The sequence below is a fragment of the Aplidium turbinatum genome, chromosome 7 (genome assembly GCF_918807975.1).
Source record: "Aplidium turbinatum chromosome 7, kaAplTurb1.1, whole genome shotgun sequence".
In the NCBI taxonomy this organism is placed as follows: Eukaryota; Metazoa; Chordata; class Ascidiacea; order Aplousobranchia; family Polyclinidae; genus Aplidium; species Aplidium turbinatum.
Genome location: NC_137478.1, coordinates 8776308 through 8796443, shown reverse-complemented (window position 1 = coordinate 8796443; position 20136 = coordinate 8776308). Strand labels below are relative to the sequence as shown.

The 20136-nt window shown below is 37.2% G+C and overlaps 1 protein-coding gene across 1 annotated transcript; it reads right to left on the bottom strand.

Annotated features, from left to right (window-relative positions):
* Positions 1-680: 680 nt before the first annotated feature.
* On the bottom strand, positions 681-18653 carry LOC145774612 (organic solute transporter subunit alpha-like). Its single transcript, XM_082585888.1, has 8 exons — positions 18419-18653; positions 15832-15998; positions 15233-15462; positions 13918-14029; positions 11679-11781; positions 11207-11359; positions 6057-6123; positions 681-1464 (listed from the first exon to the last, which is right to left on the bottom strand). Exons 1-8 carry the CDS (start codon positions 18492-18494, stop codon positions 1245-1247), a joined length of 1128 nt encoding a protein of 375 aa, XP_082442014.1. The 5' UTR covers positions 18495-18653; the 3' UTR covers positions 681-1244.
* Positions 18654-20136: the final 1483 nt, after the last annotated feature.

The window sequence follows — 20136 nt, the reverse complement described above, 5'->3', positions numbered from 1 at the left end:
TGTCATCTCGCCACCTTCTTTTCGGCCTCCTTCTAGTTCTTTTTGCATATCTTGGTATCCTTTCTGTGGCTATTTAGGCCCATCTGTTGTTTGTCATTCTTGCTACATGTCAGCCCATAGCCACTTGATTTGTTTCAATTTCAATGAAGTCTTTGATATGTGTTTTCCTTCTGATAATTTCATTTCTCATCTTGTTTTTTCTATGTATGTTTAGTTTTATTCTTTCTATGTTTCTTTGCGCTGCTGCCAGTTTTCTTGTTTGCTGTTTTGTGAGTGACCACGTTTCCGCTCCATATGTTAATGTTGGTAATAGGCTATTACTCTGTCCATAATTTTTCGTTTTAAGCTAATTGGAATGTTTTTACTCTTTAAAAGTGCTAAATTGACGAAATCTTTTCCAACCTGATATCTTTCGAGTCAGGGTCAATATTAAATATCTTCTGTGAATAAAACTACATTAGCTATAGTTGATAAAACTACCATTCAACGTTTTATAGGCAGAGAAAACTTTTTCTCAAACCATTCAAAATTTCATGATTAGATCATTGATCATGATTGAAATTTTCTATGGTTTGAGAAAAAGTTTTCTCTGTCTATAAAACGTTGAATGGTAGTTTTATCAACTATTTCTGGAAACTTCCTTGGTTTCGTATTATATTAGCTATGTATGTTGTTTACTCTTTGGGAAAGCAACATAGAAGAGAAACACGTTTTTTATTTATTGCATGTGAAATTACAATTTTATTTGAATAAGATTATGTACTGACGAAGCCACACTTGTGTGATGAAAGCTCTATAATAAACCTAAATTCGCCGATTTAATGTGGTACTCTCTATTTATTAATGGCCATATATTTGGTTTTGGCCCTTTTCTGAAACACTTTGATTTATCAAAAACTGTACTGTATACTTTATATAACTGCATACTCGGCAAATGTTTTAAGTGTTCAATAACTCGTCGTGTATCCACAACAAGCACCATTTTAGACAATCGGAGTAAAATTACGATGACTGGTACATGATGAAGAAAATGTCAAGTGAATATTTACTATATTGAGCAGTGCCGGATCCAGGAAGAACGATTGGGGAGGATCGCCCCCTCTCCCCTTAAATGTAAAAAGTAACTGTATTTACGGTGGTTTTGCAAGGTTGGATAAATGTGGACCTATGTTTCATTGTGTTTTGTTGAAATCGTCTCCTCCCTAAAACTACTTACTGAATCCGCCCCTGACAATGAGAAAGTACTAGGTAGATGTTGAACTTGTATTGTCATGATGACTCTCAGGTTTAGGGTCACCCAAATCTGCACAGCCTACAATAGTGGTTCCCGTTCCATTATAAGTGCGTGATTGTTGCTGGTGCTCTTGCTGGTAAGCATCTACTGCTGTATAAACATTCTGTTCTCCCGGTTGAAGAATAATTTCATCAGTCAAAGTCGCTTGACGTTGAATATCTGCACTGCGCCTAAAATAGAAAAATGTTTGAAATGTTTTCACAAATAGAAAGTACACCAATGATAACCACAAATAGAAAATGTTATTTAGTGACCATTAGGCTATACTAAAAATATGAATAGGCTTGATTTATTTTCCATTATGTAGCAAAGCTACACGCAAAAATAATCCAAGCAAACGTTGCCTTTTTACTGTAGGGGGGAGAGACCGGGGCAAGTTGAGCCACCGGGGCAACTTGATCTACCCTCTTTACAAGAAAACGGAGTAGATTGTTAACTCAATAGCGCCACCAATATATTCGCACGTTTATTACCAAGTTTCTGAAACTTGGTTTTCGCGTTCATTTTCGATTTAACAGCTGGAACTAGTGAAGGAAGTTTTTATGAAAATGAGGCCTTTTTGAAAAATTCTTTGAAAATATTTTTGCCATGCATTTAAGATGTATATAAGTAGCTGGTCAATGTACTTCCATCGAATAGTTAGGTGATACTTATGATAATAATTTTCCGTGGTAGCATCAGAACAGCTTAGTGCTTTTATAATAAATTATACTAAATACAAAAAGTGGCGGTAGTGGGGCAAGTTGAGCCACCTTGACTCCTTGTGGATCAACTTGCCCTGGTAAAATAGTGTGGGCTTTACAAGCATATATTAGAATAGGAAAAAGGAGGAAAGAGCGAATAAAACAAGAAAAGCCTTGCACAAACAAAAACGTCCGACAATTGCAGCAACCATCAAGTTCTGGTGACGTGAAACTTTACCAGCTGTTTTTTCGTTGTTTGATGACCACTGCTAATAATGCAAACACCTTATTGTTGATTGTGTCAATGCAAAAATAAACTGGTATGTTCACAATGCAATGTCTTTATTTTGATATTTTTAATAGAAATGGTATGTGGCTCAATTTACCCTAGTTCTTCTCTCGTGTTGTCGCTATATGTCAGAGCATCCGTTGGTTAGCCACTACCTGGTGTCGTCATCGATAGAAACTAGGCCTTCCATACCATGAGGTGGTCTGTATAGCCGGCAATCCTTGATAATGTGGGCTGCCGTCTGCATTTCACCACACTCACAAGCAGCACTTTCTGCCAAGCCCCAGCGCAACATGTCTACGCCATAGCGTCCAACACCAGTGAGCAAACGGTTACGCCTTGATGAGGCAAGTCTAGAGAGGCCATGGCCCAGCTGGTTCTCGGGCGGGGATCTGAATACTTGGCGAAGCGGGGATGTGCTGCTTGACCATTGTTCACACCATGCCGCGTGGCACCACTGTTTGCTTGGGCTTCCACCAGAGGCTGCCAGAAGGTATTGTGCAGCGCGTACAAATGGCTTTCTTGATTTTAACCGCTGCTTTGGTGGATATCTCAGCGTGGTTGCGTATAGCAGATGGCCGGGGTTTAGGGCTTTACGACTCAGGGAAAGAACAGCACGTTGGCGCCGTAGTGCAGCTGGCTCAATGTTTGCGAGGACAGGCAAGCAGTCAGTTGGAGTTGGAAGGAGGCAACCTGTGACAGTTCGCAGGCAATTGTTGATTGGCACATCGACAAGGTCAGTATGAGCGCTTCTGCACCAAGTAGCAGCACAGTATTCAGCAGGGGCGTAGACTAAGGCTAAACCACTTATTCTCAGCACTGAGGAGCTAGCACCCCACCTTGTACCAGCAAGACGTTTCAAGAGAGCAGAGCGAGCTGTCACTTTTCCGTGTAAGTGTTCTAGGTGTTTGCGGTATGTAAGAGACCGATCAAGTCGAACCCCAAAGTATGTGGGTGTGGCTTCAAAAGGAAGTGTCCGGCCGTTATTTTGGATGTTAATTTCCCTGTTTGAGTCTCTATTGCATAGGTGGAAGGCAGAAGTCACGGTCTTCGCTTCACTCAACTTGAGGCGCTATTGGTGCAGATAGGAAGATAGAATGTCCATATCTATAGTCAAGGTGTTCTGCACTGTTTCCCATTTGCGGTGAGAATAAAGAATAGCAAGGTCATCTGCGTATGCGTATTTATTAGAGGAAGTATTTGGAACGTCATAAATGTAGATGTTGAACAACATTGGGGAGAGAACAGATCCCTGCGGAACTCCATTTCTTAAACGCCTTTGTCGGTTTTTCTTTCCGTCGCTGGTTTTGAGGATGAAGCTGCGTTTGGAGATGAGTTCGACAATAAACTTAACCATGTGTCTATCTGGGATTATCTGCAGCAGTTTGTAAGTGAGGCCCCTGTGCCAAACCGTATCATATGCCGCAGTAAGGTCGAGGAAGACCGCTTCCGACTTCAAGTTGGCCTCAAACCCATCTTCGATGTTTTGTGTGAGCAACGTTACTTGGTGGACTGTTGATCTTCCTCTCCTAAACCCCGCATGTTCTTGTGGGAGTTTGGGGTCAACAACGCGTTCCATTCGTCGGTGTAAGACGCGCTCCAGTAGTTTGAATGGCACGCACAATAGGGAGATGGGACGATAGCTCTTTGGGTCAGTTACCGGTTTGTTTGGTTTTGGGACTGCAACAATCAATGCTTTCCGCCAGAGTTTAGGGATCTTTAGGGTTCGCATGCAATGAGAATAAAAGTTTCGTAGCCAATTAATTGTTTCCTTTCCTAAGTTTTGTATGAATTCGGGGTGAATCAGGTCTGGACCTGGAGCCTTCCCTGCTTTCAGTAACTTTATGGCTTCAGTCATTTCTTCGGTCGAAAAGTCTTCAGTTAGTTCGTTGTTATGCATGTCACCTTTCCACATTTCTGATGTGAGGCTTGAGATTCTACGTTGAAATTTGCTGTTTATATTTTGTTGGGCCAAAGTTACCCAAAAGTTGGGCCAAAGTTACCCTATAGCTGAGCCGAAGTTACAAAAAAATTTAAGTGAATTTTTAAGTAATATTTGTAAGTAAATATAGAAAGGCTTTGGCTAAAATTAAAGCCAAAAGATTTAGCATTATTTTGATCTAAGTTCAAACATTCTACAGAAAAAACATTTTGCAGTGGGTAAGTAGGCTATATATATCCTAAGTGGCTCAACCTGCCCCGGTCTCCCCCTACTGTACATTCAATCTTTTTGAAAAGATTGTAGCTAATGTACAAAATGTTAAACAAACTGATAGATAAGCTACACTACAGTCAGGGATATTAGACTAGAATCGCTTAAAATGATATTCCTGACTACAGTAGTGATGGAATTCTTAATAAAGGTACACTTAGCAATGAACTTCCTTAATAATGCAGTCTATATAATTAATAGTGTAGGCTAAGATAATGACATAAAGTAAGTTAAAGTAGTGAAAGATATAGTTCAGCTAATTAGTTTTTGACAGAGCTTATTATTTATGTTATTAGTTATGTAATGTGCATATTTTTCAGGGCAGACCTGTCACTAATAGAATTAGGTTAGGTTACTAATATCATTATAATAATATAATGATAATGTAACATATGATTAGAATACGATATGATATGATAATAATGTGATATGACAATAATATGATATGGTAGCAATATGATAATAATATGATATATTGATAATGTGATATGATCATAATGATGAGAATATGATGTTGGTGTGATGATGATGAGAATATGATGATAGTGTGAAGATGATGATATGACAATCTTCGTCCAGCTGCATAGGTAGTCTACAATTCTAACTTTTGCGTTTTTAAATTTGTGATAATTTTTGTTGTAGAAACCAGGATAGAAGGCCACATTGTTTATACACTCTTGAGTACACGCTCAGCTCCGAAAGCTCAGTTGGTTAGCGCGTGGCTTCGCGAACGAAAAATTTTCAAGATCAAGCAGCGCTGGTTCGACTCTCGGGTTGTGCACTTGAGCAACGCATTCCTAAGGACTGCTCTCCATTCAGCGGCACCTGATGGATGGAATAATTCCCCGGCAACAACACTTCAACAATGGGAAACTTCACTCTGTCAATCTCGGTAACCGGCCCTGCGTCAAAAGCCTCTACAAGTATGCGAAGCTACCAGGAATAACCTATCAAGGCTTTGTCAGTCTGAGGATAAAGATTTAAAACCAAAAAAACTAACGGCATCGGTCCAATTGTGCCTTTGCATATTTTTTATAGAATTAATGTAAAAATAGGAAATAATTTTTATTTTTGAAGGAATACTTTTTTGTTATAACAAAAGAATAAAAAGCACTTTAGGCTACTTACAATTTCAACGATAATTTAGCAAGCTATTTTATTCATTTTCACAAATAACACACGTTATCTTTGCATGTAGCCTAAATGTTTGTCGCAAACAGGTTGAACGTAAACCACACAGCTTTACTAGTTTTATGTTATTTCCGGTCTGGCCAGACATAGCAACTGCCAACAATCATAACAAAATATGTCTAGTGTATTGAAACGTTTGGACTACTGAAAACCATACAGAAAGTAGCCTACACCTACGTTGATTTTTATGCAACATATCTCATCTGAAGATACAATTGTACCTACGACGTCTGTTAGCGTTGTAAAATTATGCCGCCGGACGAATGTAGCAAATCTAATAATATGCTTAAGTTATTCTGAAGACTATAAGTAAGCTAGGCAATCCCTTGTTTGGCATGCTTGTGTTTATGCTACTTTCTGGGGCTATGCTATTTAAAATGAACGTACCTGAAATAGTATCTTGCCATGATGCCAAGAAAAAACATTTGCAATACCACTGCGTAGTTGAAAATCACTGAAACACAATTAAAAATACTAACTAAAAAGCATGGGCGAAACAAAAACATTCACTAGAAAAGATGATTTATCGATTGATTGTGAGAATATTTATTTTTGGACTGAGAAAATCTATTATTTAGGAGCAAGAATCACAGCAGTTATAGGCTACTTGTAAAGGCTAGCTTAAACCGTTTGAGCCACAGACAGTTTTATCGAGATTAACAGAATGAAATTTCTTTTAATGCACTGTCGTTGTCTGCAAATTACTGCATCCACACCCTAGGTGCGCTGAATGGAAAGCTGTCTTTGATTTCCGTTGCACAAACGCACACTCTGATCGTTAAACTAAAATAGATATCTTTTAAACGCTTGCACGGTTTAAAAAACCGAGGTTGACAGTAGAAAGTCTTCTAGCGATACCCAATTCTAAGGCGCAATGACAGCCATTTTGTGCAGTGATAAACCAAAATGCGCGGTTAGGGGCAGTAGATTACCGGGACGCGCAACTCCGTTGTTCCGCCAACATTAGAAGGGTAAATTGCCAATTTGACATTTTTTTTACGCTTTGCTGCTGGCTTGCTTTCAACTAAAAACTTTAAATTGCTTCAAAACCAACTTCACTCTTTTTATATAACCCATAAAAAATACATTATTTTGTAAATAAATAAAAAAATTACCCTTCTAATGTTGCGGATGAACGAAAAGCGGATGTAGTTACGCATCCCGGTAATCTACTGTCCCTATGCGCGGTGATAAAATAAGTAAGTTTTGGCCGAATAATAAACAGCGCAAACAAAACACAAAGCAGATTTTTTTTATGTTGTCAGTTTCTTTGTTTTAAAAAAGCAATCAGTGTAAAATAAATTTCGTTTAAATCGTCTGATCTATGATGTAATAATGTCAGAGATGGGCACGATCTTGAAGATCATGTTTATTTTGGTGATCTTGATTTAAGATCACTTTTCTGTGTAATATTGATCTTGAAAAAATATTAAATATGAAAACATATTTTTTTTGTATAGCTTTTGTATTTTTGTTTGAAGCGGTTTACATCTAAACGAATTTGATACCGGTAGCGGACAATAACTAAGTAGGCTATCAAGGTTGCCAGATAGGTAAATGGTGCAATAAACATTAATATAAAGATTCCAATTTGAACCAGACAAAACTTAGTAAAATATGATGCAGTTCAAAGTTTATTTTTTAATAAAAAGCATAAAACTAATTGCAAATTTTGTGACTTTTTCAGGAGGGAAAGGAAGGTGGTTTGATACACTTTTGACGTTATGACTTCTTATATGCAAATCGCTGGGCGGATAAATCTTCTTTTAGGTTTCAAAAAAAAGTAGGCTTTTTGGCAAGTTCGTGAGTAAGTTTCAATGTTCTATCTCGATTACTTTTTGTCATATTAATAGTTAAAATCTGTTATATAAATGTATCAAAAGGTGATTTGATAGAGGTAGGCTATAATCGAAGTCACCTTGATTGCCAGCGTTTGGAGCAATTTGGAGGAATTCTCCTCTTGTTCTTGTTGCCATGGTAATGAAAAAATGTATTGCCAAACTATCGGAACGCAAAAATAATGAAAAAGGCAATATAACGCAAGAGAACAACTGCACGCCCAGCAAGCTGATGCAAGAGAGAGGCCCAATTACGGATCCATAGGATGCACTGCCAAATAATTATAAATTCAAGACAAATGTACGACTAGTCCAATTGATGTCAAGTTATCTTGTTGTGTATCGCGATTTCGAATAATAAATTCTCTTCAGCACAACTTTATAACAGGCATAGTAAAATCTTCAGTAGGTCAGTTTAAGAATGCAGCAGTTAAGTTTAGAAAGAAATCAACAATAGTGTTTTTCGGTTGCTAAGAAACAAATAAATTTAGTCTGCGAGCAGTAGTGACAATATTATGTAAATTATGAAGGGAATTAAGTCATACATTAGTAAAACGGAGTGACAACGCCAGGGAGGGATTCTGGGAAGGCAAGCCATCCTCGCACAAAAGTGACACAAAATTGCCCTATAACGGATCAAATTGATACAGTCAATTATTCGTATATTGTAACGTATATCATAACATTATCATATCATAACAATTATATAACAATTATAACATATCATAACAATTATATCGTAACATTCGTATATCGGAACGCACTTTGAAATTTAGGTGCAAATCGGTGTTGCGACTGATCGATGAAACGACCCATTGCATTTACAAGCGCGTCGCGCCAGTCAGCAAATCAGTTCTTTTTTACATAGAATCAACCTATTCAGATGACATAAGTACAGTAGGCATGGTAATTTTTAGCAATGTACAATTTAGACCAGTGTTTCCTAAACTTTTTTTAATAGCGCCCCCCTGGACAACAAACATAATACCAAACGCCTCCTTCGACAAAAAAAGTAAAACCAAGTTATTTTCCATTCATCACAACTTAAAGTCCAACTCCATTGAGACAGATGAGGTTGGTGCAATGCCATCAGCCTATTGATATCGGATTTCAGTTTGGATAGGAACAATCTTAAGTCTCCCCGTCTAACTATGTCAAGAGTCAAGACAGTTTCTTTTGTTATCCAGAAGCGTTGTCATGGCACTGAAAGCACACTCCACCAAATATGAGCTGGGAAAGGCAATGATAAAAGTTTTACCCGATTCCACACGTGAGGTAAATTCTCTTTGATTTGGTTCTGTAGCCAGAACGATTGGTACGAGATACTGAACTTCGGTTTGAGTGCAAAATCGCTTTGCAATGTTATCAGTTCCTCCTCAAGAATCCATGTTCGGAAATATCACAGGATGGGTCGATTATCCAGTCATGGATTTCTAACCGGAATACATCCTTGAATCGAACTCCCATGTCTTTGTGTACTTCTTGAATATGATTGCTGTACGTCTCTACATCAACAGTAGCCTATTCCTCTGTCACTTGTATCAAATTGAAGCAAGCTTGAGAATTGGAAAAATTCTCGTCTAGCTAAATTTCACTGATACAACACGAGATTTCGTTAACCTGAAGGGATAATTTCAATTCATTAAATTTTTAAAATATGTCTGACAAGTAGACGATATCATTTCTCATAACCAGGACGTCATTCGCAAGGTCAGGGTCACAACTCTGTAGAAATTCCACGATAGTTTTAAACAGCGAATAAAATCGTGCAAGGCAATTTCTCTTGGAAAGCCATCGTACTTCGGTGTGGAGTAGTAAGCGCTCAAAAGCTTCATCATTCTCATTGCACAATCGTTTGAATAAGCGTGTATTCAGAGCGTGCGCTTTAATTTTATTCACTGCTTTGATGACAGTCTTCAAAGATAGATTTTAAGACGAACCCTCGATCAAAATACTCTCGGATTGTAAAATTGGATTTGCGTAATCGCAGTGCTTCAAATTGTCATGCGTTACGACCTCAACTAACATGGCTGAGGCAATATCTGCCACAGAGCTCTTACAGTCATCGACTCTTCTTTTGTAGGCTATTTCTTTGAAGCGAAACATGACAAAAATGCTTTGCAATCCTCTTCTTGTAACTGCCCCGATTTACTATCAGCGCCCCCCAATTGCCCACTTTATGGCCAGCGCCCCCTTCATGGTCGCAAACGCCTCCAAGGGGGCGCTGGCGCCCACTTTGGGAACCACTGATTTAGACCATACAACAACAAACTAAGGCAGATTTAGGCATATGCTGTCAGTAACACCGCATTAAACAGAAAACACGATGAGTTCCGACGTTTATTGACAATTTAGCTTGCAATAAGCAACAATATATACATATACGAAAGTTTTCTAACAACCATACATTTTATGATTTATGTTTTTGTTAAAAAAGGTGATTTGATACAATGTACCAAATGATACGATGTATCAAATCACCTTCTCCAAGATGTATCAAATCCCCTTCTCCGAAATTTTTATGGAAAATCGGTGTTTCTGCGCTGAAACACACATTTGCAAAAATTAACCTACGTAACGTTACAGCACTTACATCACACTAACAACAGACCACATTTCCATTTTTCAGAAACTTTCCTTGGTTTGTCTGGACGACGACAAAAAAACTCTAACAAATTTACAAAAATCTCCAAAAACTAAGCTTACGCCATTTTCAAAGTTTTGTGAAAAACTGAGATTCTTAAAGGTAACCCGGATGTAGTTATTTTGATCTGTCTATCAGTTAGTGGCGGTACGCCAAAAGCAGGAAAGCAAGAGTGGTTTCCAAAGGTTTTTCATAATAATGACAAAGGTGTGGTTTCAAACGAAACAAAAACAATAAATTTTAAGAAAGTTAATTTCCGCTTTTCTGCGTAAGATAACATAATGTACATTGACAGGACATCGGTTTCTTGATAACCAACCGACATATTGTATAGCTCCTATGTGCTATAAACTTCCTTTGTGTTGTTCAGAGTTGTTTTTGATGTGACATTACATCAAAAGCGGTTTTAATTAAAGCAATCAAGCCTTTAAAATGGCTTAAAAAAATTTGGAGTATGTTTTAATATTTTTCGTTTGTTTTACTTTTACGGTACTTATCAAAACGCAACTTGATTGGTTATCGCCTCTCCTCAATTTCCTAAAAAAAAATGAGATTTTACACAAATGAAACTTTGATGCATAGCAAGCAAAACCAAGAGCAAAGTCACCGGAAAAGCCGCTTTTGCTTTAGTTTGTAATTTCATAGTTTTCATGCCATATGATATGATGTAGCTGTTTTCTAAGAAAATGTGCAGTGATAAAAATTTCTTAGAATTAGGTGTGCTTCTAGCGACAGTTTGTTGAAGTACTATACTTCCTGTAAGCGACTCTATCCACTGTAAGTCACTGAATAGAAAACTGTTTGTGAAATCACCAGTCAAATTCACACTCTTAGAAGTTTACGGTACTTGCTTGACCTTGAGGTATTCCCTTCGCTTATCTTTGCGCGTTTGTTCAGCGAGTTATAGTGGATTCATTAAAGCAAAAGCATGCAGCCAATGTTATGCTTCAGTGTATTTTTATCTGTCAAACATTAGTCTATTTCGATCTCAAATACAAACCCAATAGATCCTAGCCTTCAAGTTAAAGTAAGAATTTTAAATTACAGTAGGTTACCTTTTCTTCTGCTATAAAAATTCAAGGGAGGTGTGCATGGAAAAACACCAGTTTGTGCAAGAATATTGAAAATAATTCCTTCAAACCCGGTAATAAACATCACCAATTGCATTATTCTTGTTTTTCCTTTGATCGCATGAACTTCGTCTAAACCTACAAATGAAATGTTGAAAACTAAACAAAACTTTTATGGCATATCATCAAAACAAGGCAACTAAGATTTGTAATCACAAAACTTAAAAGTAAAAAAAAAAATAATATAAAAATTGCAATTGGAAAAACAAATAACAAGTAAAAACTGTCGACAAAAAATAGGTTTCTCAAATCAAGTCATTCAGCAAATCAATAGAATCTCTACCGACGTAACAGGGCTGCTGCTAAAGCTAAACGTTACTTCAATATATAGCCTACATGCAGCAGTGAAAGTCCATGCCACATTTTTCTCTATTATTTTCATGATAATTGCTTTTACCTGGAATATTTCCGGATAGCTTTGTAATCAACTTAAATCCATACATGCAGATTAAAGTGGCCACCGCATTCAGAATCGACAGGAACAAAGATGCGCTGAGAGACTAAAACATTTGAATAGGTTTCTTGTAAGTAATGACGTAAAAAATATGTGACTAAAAGTGAAGACAGGGTGTAAAATTAGTTTTACCATCAGCCAGTCAGTAGGTAGATGGTTGACAATTGACAACCTTAACATCTGGTAGCCTACTCATAATGATCTTGACAAACATTTCAATCCTTTTAGACTGTAAAGAATTGTTTATACATGATTAGTAGAAGAAGATAAAATGCAGTACAGTACAACATGATAAATACCCTACTCAACTTACACAAAATGTTGCCTTTTTGTTGTATACAATAAGCTAAACTTAGCTAATGCACCACTTTGCTTCTGGTTTAATGTGGTTCAATAAATAGTGAGGAGTTTGGTTTCTGCTAAAACTTATTGTGTTGTTGCTTGCAATTGCGTTTTACTTTTCCATCAGTCAGCCTGACAAAACTTTATTTATTAAAAGACCTGCATGTGCGAGTCTAACGTATAGGGCATATGGTGCGATACAGTGAACGTCCTCTCCAAAGGAGCACTCTCAACAATTATAGAAATACCATATTATCTGTTGATGGAATTTGTGGGAATCATGAAACGAGACCTTTTGAAAATGTTACTCCTTCCAACATCCCATTTATTCTCTTGCCACGTGAAATCTTTCCTGAATCTCATTTGCATAGAGTCACTATTTTCAGTATTTGCAAAAACTATTGCACTTTCTTCACATATGTCAGTCTGTATCTAATGCATTTCTAGAAGACAACTCCTGCTTTAAGGCGGAAACCATTTCTTGACGATTTTCGATGATTCGAGAAGTATTTCTTGAGATTAATTGGATTATTTAGATGTGAATTGATTTGAGACTTTAGGATTTCATTTGTACCGGCCCACAATACCTTCTCATCGGCCATGCATTCTACGTCTCTTAGATGGTGTTATTATATTGTGCTTTAACTTAATTGAAAGCCATGAAGAAAGATTCGTTCCAGTTGTAATGCTTAATACCTAAGCGTAATGTTTCACATGTAAATTGCAATCACTAACAATGCAAATATATCAAGGGCCACATTAAATGTTTTCGCGTGCCTAACGTGGTCCGTCTGAGCTGCAGGATATCCCGTTGACAATTCAGCATTTAGCTTTATTCTACTCTATCTAGCAGGCCTACTCATTTACGTCTAAGAAAAATAGTCCAAATAGTAATTAGCACAAATTAGATCTACTGTTATTTTACTGTAGATTATTAGTAGCTTTGTCCGACGAGAACTGCAATCTGCTGTCAACGCCACAACACATAGCCTAATCAATTAATCATGTCACAAACTAAATGCCAGAATTTCAATAGTGCAATTAGGCTACGCAAATAGAGATACTGTATCTGCGTATTTTGTCAAAAAGCTGAATACGAAGAGAAACTGGTGCAGTGGTGCGGTAGGCACTTTGACATAGGACAGTTTTCCTTGCGAATCAGCTGTTTCAGTCATGCGACTCAGCACGTGATATTCTGACCGATCTACTCGAAAAAATTTTGATACAAAGAAAATTAAGTGAGTGTGTCGGCTGTGTCGCCACAAGCAGGGTTGCCTAATGGGTTAAGGTTAGGGCAAGGAAATAGTCATTTCGATTGCGTAGGTTCGATTCCCACCCTCTGCTAATGTTCTTTTTTCTTCTGCAACTGAACTGAGTGCAAGAAGGATCTTAATGACTGTAATCAATTGAGTTTATAAGGAAAATTGTCCTACTTTTCTTAACCAATGAGCTGCGAGGCAATAGTGGTAGCTGGTTCACTGTCCTATGTTAAAGTGACTACCCAGTGGTGCAGCCGACATTAAACCATAAAAGTTAACACATGACCATACATTTAACCAAGAAGAAAGCGAAGTATAAGCTGCAAGGAAAAAAATAGTGCGATTTTTTTTGGTTCTTATTCTTTTTTTTTTTAAATGATATTGTCTCATGTTATTTTCAGGTTTTTTTAAACCACACTCTTTTTTTTACAGATAATGCCACTTTTTCTTTCTTGTTAAATCTGTGGTCATGTCTTGACTTCTGTCACATCAAACACTGAGAAGCAAAAAAATTGCATTTAACAATTAGAAAACGCATAGTTGAAAGAGCTTTGTATTTGGTGAAAGTTGATTTGTCTTACGTTAAAACTGTATAGCTCTCCGTCCGCCTTGAGAAGCATCCCCAACGCCCCGTACAAGGGGGTAAATATGACATTTTGCAAAATCAGCCACTTTGCAATCACTGTGGTTCTCCTTTAGATAAAATAGACTGCTTATTATAATAAAGTCACATATCTGTTGATGATTACTGGGTTGCCAAACTATCATTTCATACGGTATTAGTTGATTGTAACTGTGTAAATAATTATTCTTTTGCTTCAGGAGGTATAATTCTTATAGTTGCTTACACTAGCAGCGGCTTAGGACCTCTGACACAGGCCCGGTGACAGAGTAGACAGAATAAAGTACGGTATTCAGTTGTTTTTAAAATAATGTCGTCTTTAATTTGTTTTATGTACTAGGTACCGCTTAATGGAGAGCTATTTTTGAAATGCGTTGCTCATTGCTCAAGCTCACACCCCGAGAGTCAAATTACCTTTTGCTTAGCCTTGCTGTTTCTTTGAGTTATCGGAAAGGTAATAGTGTGCAGTAAACAAAGTTGTATCATAATGAGATTCTAACTTGCGTAAACGACAGAGCACCCCTGTTATTTTGAGTACTTTTAAAGGCTTTTGCTTTATATAAATAAAGATTACATTCAATCAGTAAACTTCAGCAGAAGTCACCAAGCAAGACCCGTGAGGTAAATCAGGCATAATCACGTGAATTTCAGAATCTGGTGCAAGTCACGTAAGTTTCAAACATATCAATTTGTATTTTTGAGAGACAACGGACGAAACATAAGACCTTATGAATTACGTTTATTTTTTCATAAATGACTGGTCCTTGGACTGGGTCGTCACGGATTTGTTGATTTTAAATAATCAAATTCAGGTATTTCATTCTAATTTTGGAGTATTGGACAAAATCAATATGCTTCTCACGCTTATCAATCGTTCATCAGTTACTCAACCCGCTGTGAAAACAATTTTATGACACCTGCGGTCTTGCATAGCCGAGTAGTGAGCCTTGGTTCGATGTTTGATAAGACGCCGGTTCGACTCTGCTTAAGAGCATCTGGCCGTGGCTTTAACAAGACATTTAAAGGCATGCCATCTATTGCAGAGTGGCGCCTCTTGGACTATATAGCCCTTGATTTCGATCATGTTTATGAACAGGAGCCTACACTGCTCTAGAGAGAAATGCCTACGGCCCTTCTTAGGATTATGATCTGCTAAATTGAATGGACCCCTGGATGATAGCAGTACTAAAAGAAAAATAACTTTTACTTTTTCTTGCACTACTAAAATGTCCAATTCCCTTTTTCTATCAACATGAATAATGAAAAACACTTACGTGGAATTTTGAATTCTTGGGAGGCACACTAAGCAGCAGCAAGGAATTTGATTTAATGCGACTAGTTTGTCACGAGTTTTGTCAACGAATGATTTCGTTCCTCCAACAAACACCATGATAAGATAATAATATTTGTAAATCCCAAAGGCTACAAATATTCCGTAAATAAAAGAGAGATAAACAACAGCTCTGGGTATGAAAATAGCTATCGTTCCAATAACCATTACACCCTGGAAAAGATACGTAAGTTCAGATTCACTTTTACTACCAGACTTATGAAGCGTTATTTTTTAGACCAAACTCTCTAAGAGCTAGAAGGTCAGGGGTACAAATGTTTAGTTTAAATCATCACGACAAACATGTAAAACCACACACCAATTTTTTTTTTATCAAATATGTTACCTATATTAAAATGGTAACACTATTAGGTTAGCAATGCAGCCTAGATGGTCCCATTCTTGATACAAAACATCGCGAAATGAGATCATAAGGTTATCTTCGACACTCAGGAGAGTAGAGTGGCCAGGTTTAGTCTGCTATCGATACTTTGCATCAATTATTCGTCTCAATCATATTTCCTAAGTGTTTTCAATACATACCGGTGGAGTACCTAAAAGCCAACTGAGAGAATTAACCAATTCCTTTGAGTCTCCTTTTCTGAAAATATAATACAATTCTTCGGCATAAACTGCTAGCATAACTGCAGTTAATACACAGGGAATGGCAAGAAAGGCAACTCCTCCATAACCCCAAGCTTTAAAGACGTCTAAAAGAATAAATAACGTTTAGGCCTATGTTATACATTATACAATACTTCAAGGCAAATTTTGCAAGATATTTGTAATAGATTTAATGATATACAGTATGTTTTTTCTATGTCCTAGTCCATTTCAGACTTTACTAACACTCTAGAACTGCGGGAAAATAGTAGCTCATATCTTCTAGCGATCTTGCAAAGGGTGAAACATGCTGTAAAGGTTACTTTGATTGCAATGATTCAATCTACTAGAATTCCAGCTATGAACACGTCGATAATGTTTCATTTTCTCCTTTTCATATAAGTTAGGCTAATGTGTTGGAAGATTTGGAGTTCGGAAAAACTACTCAACCAATTTAGCAATTACTCACTTCCATGAAGATATCATAAATGAACTAAACAACAATCACATTGTGTGCTCAGTGTTTATAGATCTCAAAAAAGCATTCGATACAGTTAATCACAAAATCTTAATTGACAAATTGAATCATTATGGCGTAAGGGGAAACGTTAAAAACCTTATTCATTCATATCTAACCAATAGGCAGCAATATGTACATGGTGGGGAAATCAACTCTTCTCGCTCAAATATTACTATTGGAGTTCCTCAGGGTAGTGTACTTGGCCCCTTTTTGTTTTCAGTTTACATAAACGATCTTCCCGATTCAACTAATTTGAAAACTCTACTCTATGCTGATGACACAGTTCTCTATTTGGCTCAAAAAACTACCAGCAACCTCCAGCCGATAATGAATAAAGAATTATGCAAATTTTACACTTGGCTTGATAACAATCAGTTGACACTCAACTTGAGTAAAACTAACTACATACTCTTTAACAATAAAAATACTACACTCTCCGATATGCAAATTAAATTAAATGGTACAATAATTAAGGAAGTTGACCACACACGCTACTTAGGAATCACAATTGATAACAAACTCAACTGGAATAAACACATTGATAGTCTCTCGAAAAAACTATCCTCTTATTCAAGCGTACTAAGTAAACTTAGAAAATTTACTTCTAGAAAAGTTCTCATCAATATTTATTATAGCATTGTACACTCGCACCTACAATATGGAATTATCAACTGGGGATGCGCACCCACAAAATACTTGAATAGAATTCAAGTTAGACAAAATAAGATAATTAAAATCGTTACAGGAGCATTTGAAATGAAAACTAAATTACTGCCACTCTATCAACAAAATAAAATACTAACTGTTAATTCTACTTATAAACTAGAAATAAGCAAATTTATGTACAAATTTTATAATAATAAACTACCGGAAAACTTCAAAACTTTCTTTACATATGTATCAGCTATTCATTCGTATAACACCCGACGTTCAAGCTCCAATTCATTTTATACTAAACAGGCAAATACCCAATTATTTCAAAAAAGTTTAAATTGCATGGGAATCAAGGTATGAGACAATTTACCTCAAAATATGAAAAAAAACATGTAAAAAGGCTTCAAATTTTTCAATAAAATGTGCAAAAAACACTTCTTCAATAATCAAGAGCTATAAAAACGACATCCACTACCTGACTATGTTAATTGTTATTATTTTTTGTGGTATCTGTATTTGTTTTTGTTTTTTTTTCTGTTCTTCCTTCCTTCTTCTTTGTTGTGTCAATTTGCTACAATATTTAAAAACGCAATACTTTCTTTCGTATAACTATTTGAATGAGAGAGTGCAGACTCGACGACCTCCTACACCTTCAGGGCTACGGTCTGACCATCCATCCATCCATACCAGCCAGGAGAGATAAATACAAAAACTTGAAATGTCAAGATGTAGTCAAACTGGATAGCCCAAAAGAAAGTAGTAAAACTGCGTAGGAAACCGATTGCTGTCTCATCATGGCTTATGATGTGGCACTAGACAAGGATCGGAAGCTTAAAATGCCACAGAGGCTTGAACTTATAGTGATAAGCTTGTATCGATAAGAAAGTGATTTTACACAACTCAGTTTTCATTGCAGAAATGAGTTGCTATCAGCCCTTCACAGAGCAAGCATTGTCAAAGCAGTCATGAAAAGAGTAACCTGAATCACCCTTAATCCATTTCTTTGCTGAATGCCAAGCAAGAAGGAGATTCAATATAACTTCTTTTTATTACTCGTCGGGGTATCGAACTCATGTTTACTGACTTGTAGACACTATTGTATAATCACAAAGCCAGCCTAGCAAGACTTGCAATTAAAAAAGTAACCTACATTTGTATCATACAGTATGTCTATAATATAGATTCTATATTATGTAGGCTAACATCTTTTTTTAAATCACACATTATACAATTTGAGACCTTCTAAGTCTAAGGGGTACCATATCAGTTTTGTCAACTTATGAAGATAAAATTATCTATTTACTTTGGAAACTTACACTATTAGAAGTAGCTTACATACTAATGACTACTTACTTTCAGAAAACTGATCTGATTGAGGAGCCAGAAGGCAGCAATACGAATCGTTTATCTTTTTGCAAAATTGAGCCATTGCAAAACAAGTTTCTTGCCAATTACAAAAAAAAATCTTCTTTTTCGTATGGCTTGATCAAATGCGCTTAATTAAGTCAGAGTTGTTTGCTAGTCAATCCACATATGAAAGTTAACATCGAATTTACGATACTCAGAAGCACCTTTGTAAAACTCAAAATTTCGTAAACACCTGAGATAATAAACAAACAAAAGCAAGATTTGTCGCGATTAATTTCAAATTTAATTTCGGCAGAGTGATTGCTTTGTTAGTTGTAGTAATAGCTCCTTAGATTGCCCCTCAGAACTGCACAGAGCAATGTTTTAGGTGATTTTTTTTCTTCAGAACTACTACGCCTTGTAGATGGAAGGAAATGAAGTCAACTTTGTACCTCATAGTCTAACATCGAACTATCCACTTGTCACCTCTGAAAATCGTTGAATTTGATTAGTTGGGAAAAGTTAGCCTTAAACCTAAAAACTTCGCTGTCCATTAAACTGTTTGCTGTTATTCAAGTAAGCAGTCGAACTGTTGTTTATTGTACTGACTTCGGTTATTTCGTCATAAATTTTACTGCACTCTAGTTAAGCCGTCATATCACCGACATCGCTAAAAGCACAAATTGATGAAAAACTTCTTGTTAAGCTTTCAATATGTATTTTTTCCAAACTATGTTAATGAATAACCTACACAGTCCTGTAAACAGAATTGACGTCATTCAGCAAATAGCTTAGTATCCAAACGTTAATTGCAAGAAAATATATTTCAATTTGACGGACTGATTCGGGAGAATTTACTTAGAAAAAGTGGTTTTTCTATTCTGCCGGCTCGAAACATCAACATGAAGTAGCTCTAATACTGACTGAGCAATTAGCAAAGTCAGTGGTCTCCTTCTAACCAAAGAATAAACAAATGTTAATAGTGAAACTTAAATAAGTCCTTTCAACGTGAACATTACAGTTGTATAGGCTATGTGCAAATAGCTGATTTGAACAAACAGGAAATCAATAACTGCTGTAAGTCCTTCATCATCGGCGTATGAGTAGATCTTTCCAGGCTAGATCGGAAGGCAGAAAATCATCAGTCACTCAGCAGTTTCGTCGTCCAGGACCCTCAGACTATGCGCACCGTGTGGAGGCAGCTGGGTTAGGCAGTGGTGGATGACATGGTCTGCGGTCTGTTCAGTAGCACCACACTTGCATTCTGATGAAAGGGCCAGGCCCACTTGTGCATGTCCGAACGAAAGCGGCCGACGCCAATTTGCAAGCGGTTAAGCCTGACCCACGCAAGCCTTGCGAGGGACATCCCTGGTGGACGGGTATCGGCGTCGGGTATGAAGTGACGGAGCGTGGAGGTGTGGTTTTGCCACTCCGTGTTTCACATGTGGTTCATTCAGTGTTCCGAACTTAAACCAAGTTCTTCTGCGTTCTTAAGTAGTTGTTGTGCGGCAGGCACAAAGGGGCGTCTTGATTTCAGCCGCTGCTTTATACGTGGTGGTCACTTGAATGTTGCATGGAGGAGATGGTCGGGGTCCAGAGCGCGGCGAGCGAGATAAATCGTGGCTCCTTTACGGCGTAGCTCAGCGGGTTGGATGCCTGCTAGGATGTAGTCCGTTGGAGTGGGACGCAGGCATCCAGTCATATGGAAGCCTTAAGAATTAAAC

Bases quoted from the DNA above. Each gene is read 5' to 3' on its own strand.
- LOC145774612 (XM_082585888.1), bottom strand. From the start codon at position 18,494: ATGGCTCAATTTTGCAAAAAGATAAACGATTCGTATTGCTGCCTTCTG. The intron at 14,030-15,232 runs GTAAGTGTTTTT...TTTTATCTAAAG, and splicing joins CCAAGAATTCAAAATTCCAC to GAGAACCACAGTGATTGCAA. The intron at 6,124-11,206 runs GTAACCTACTGT...ATTGTGTTTCAG, and splicing joins TTTTTATAGCAGAAGAAAAG to TGATTTTCAACTACGCAGTG.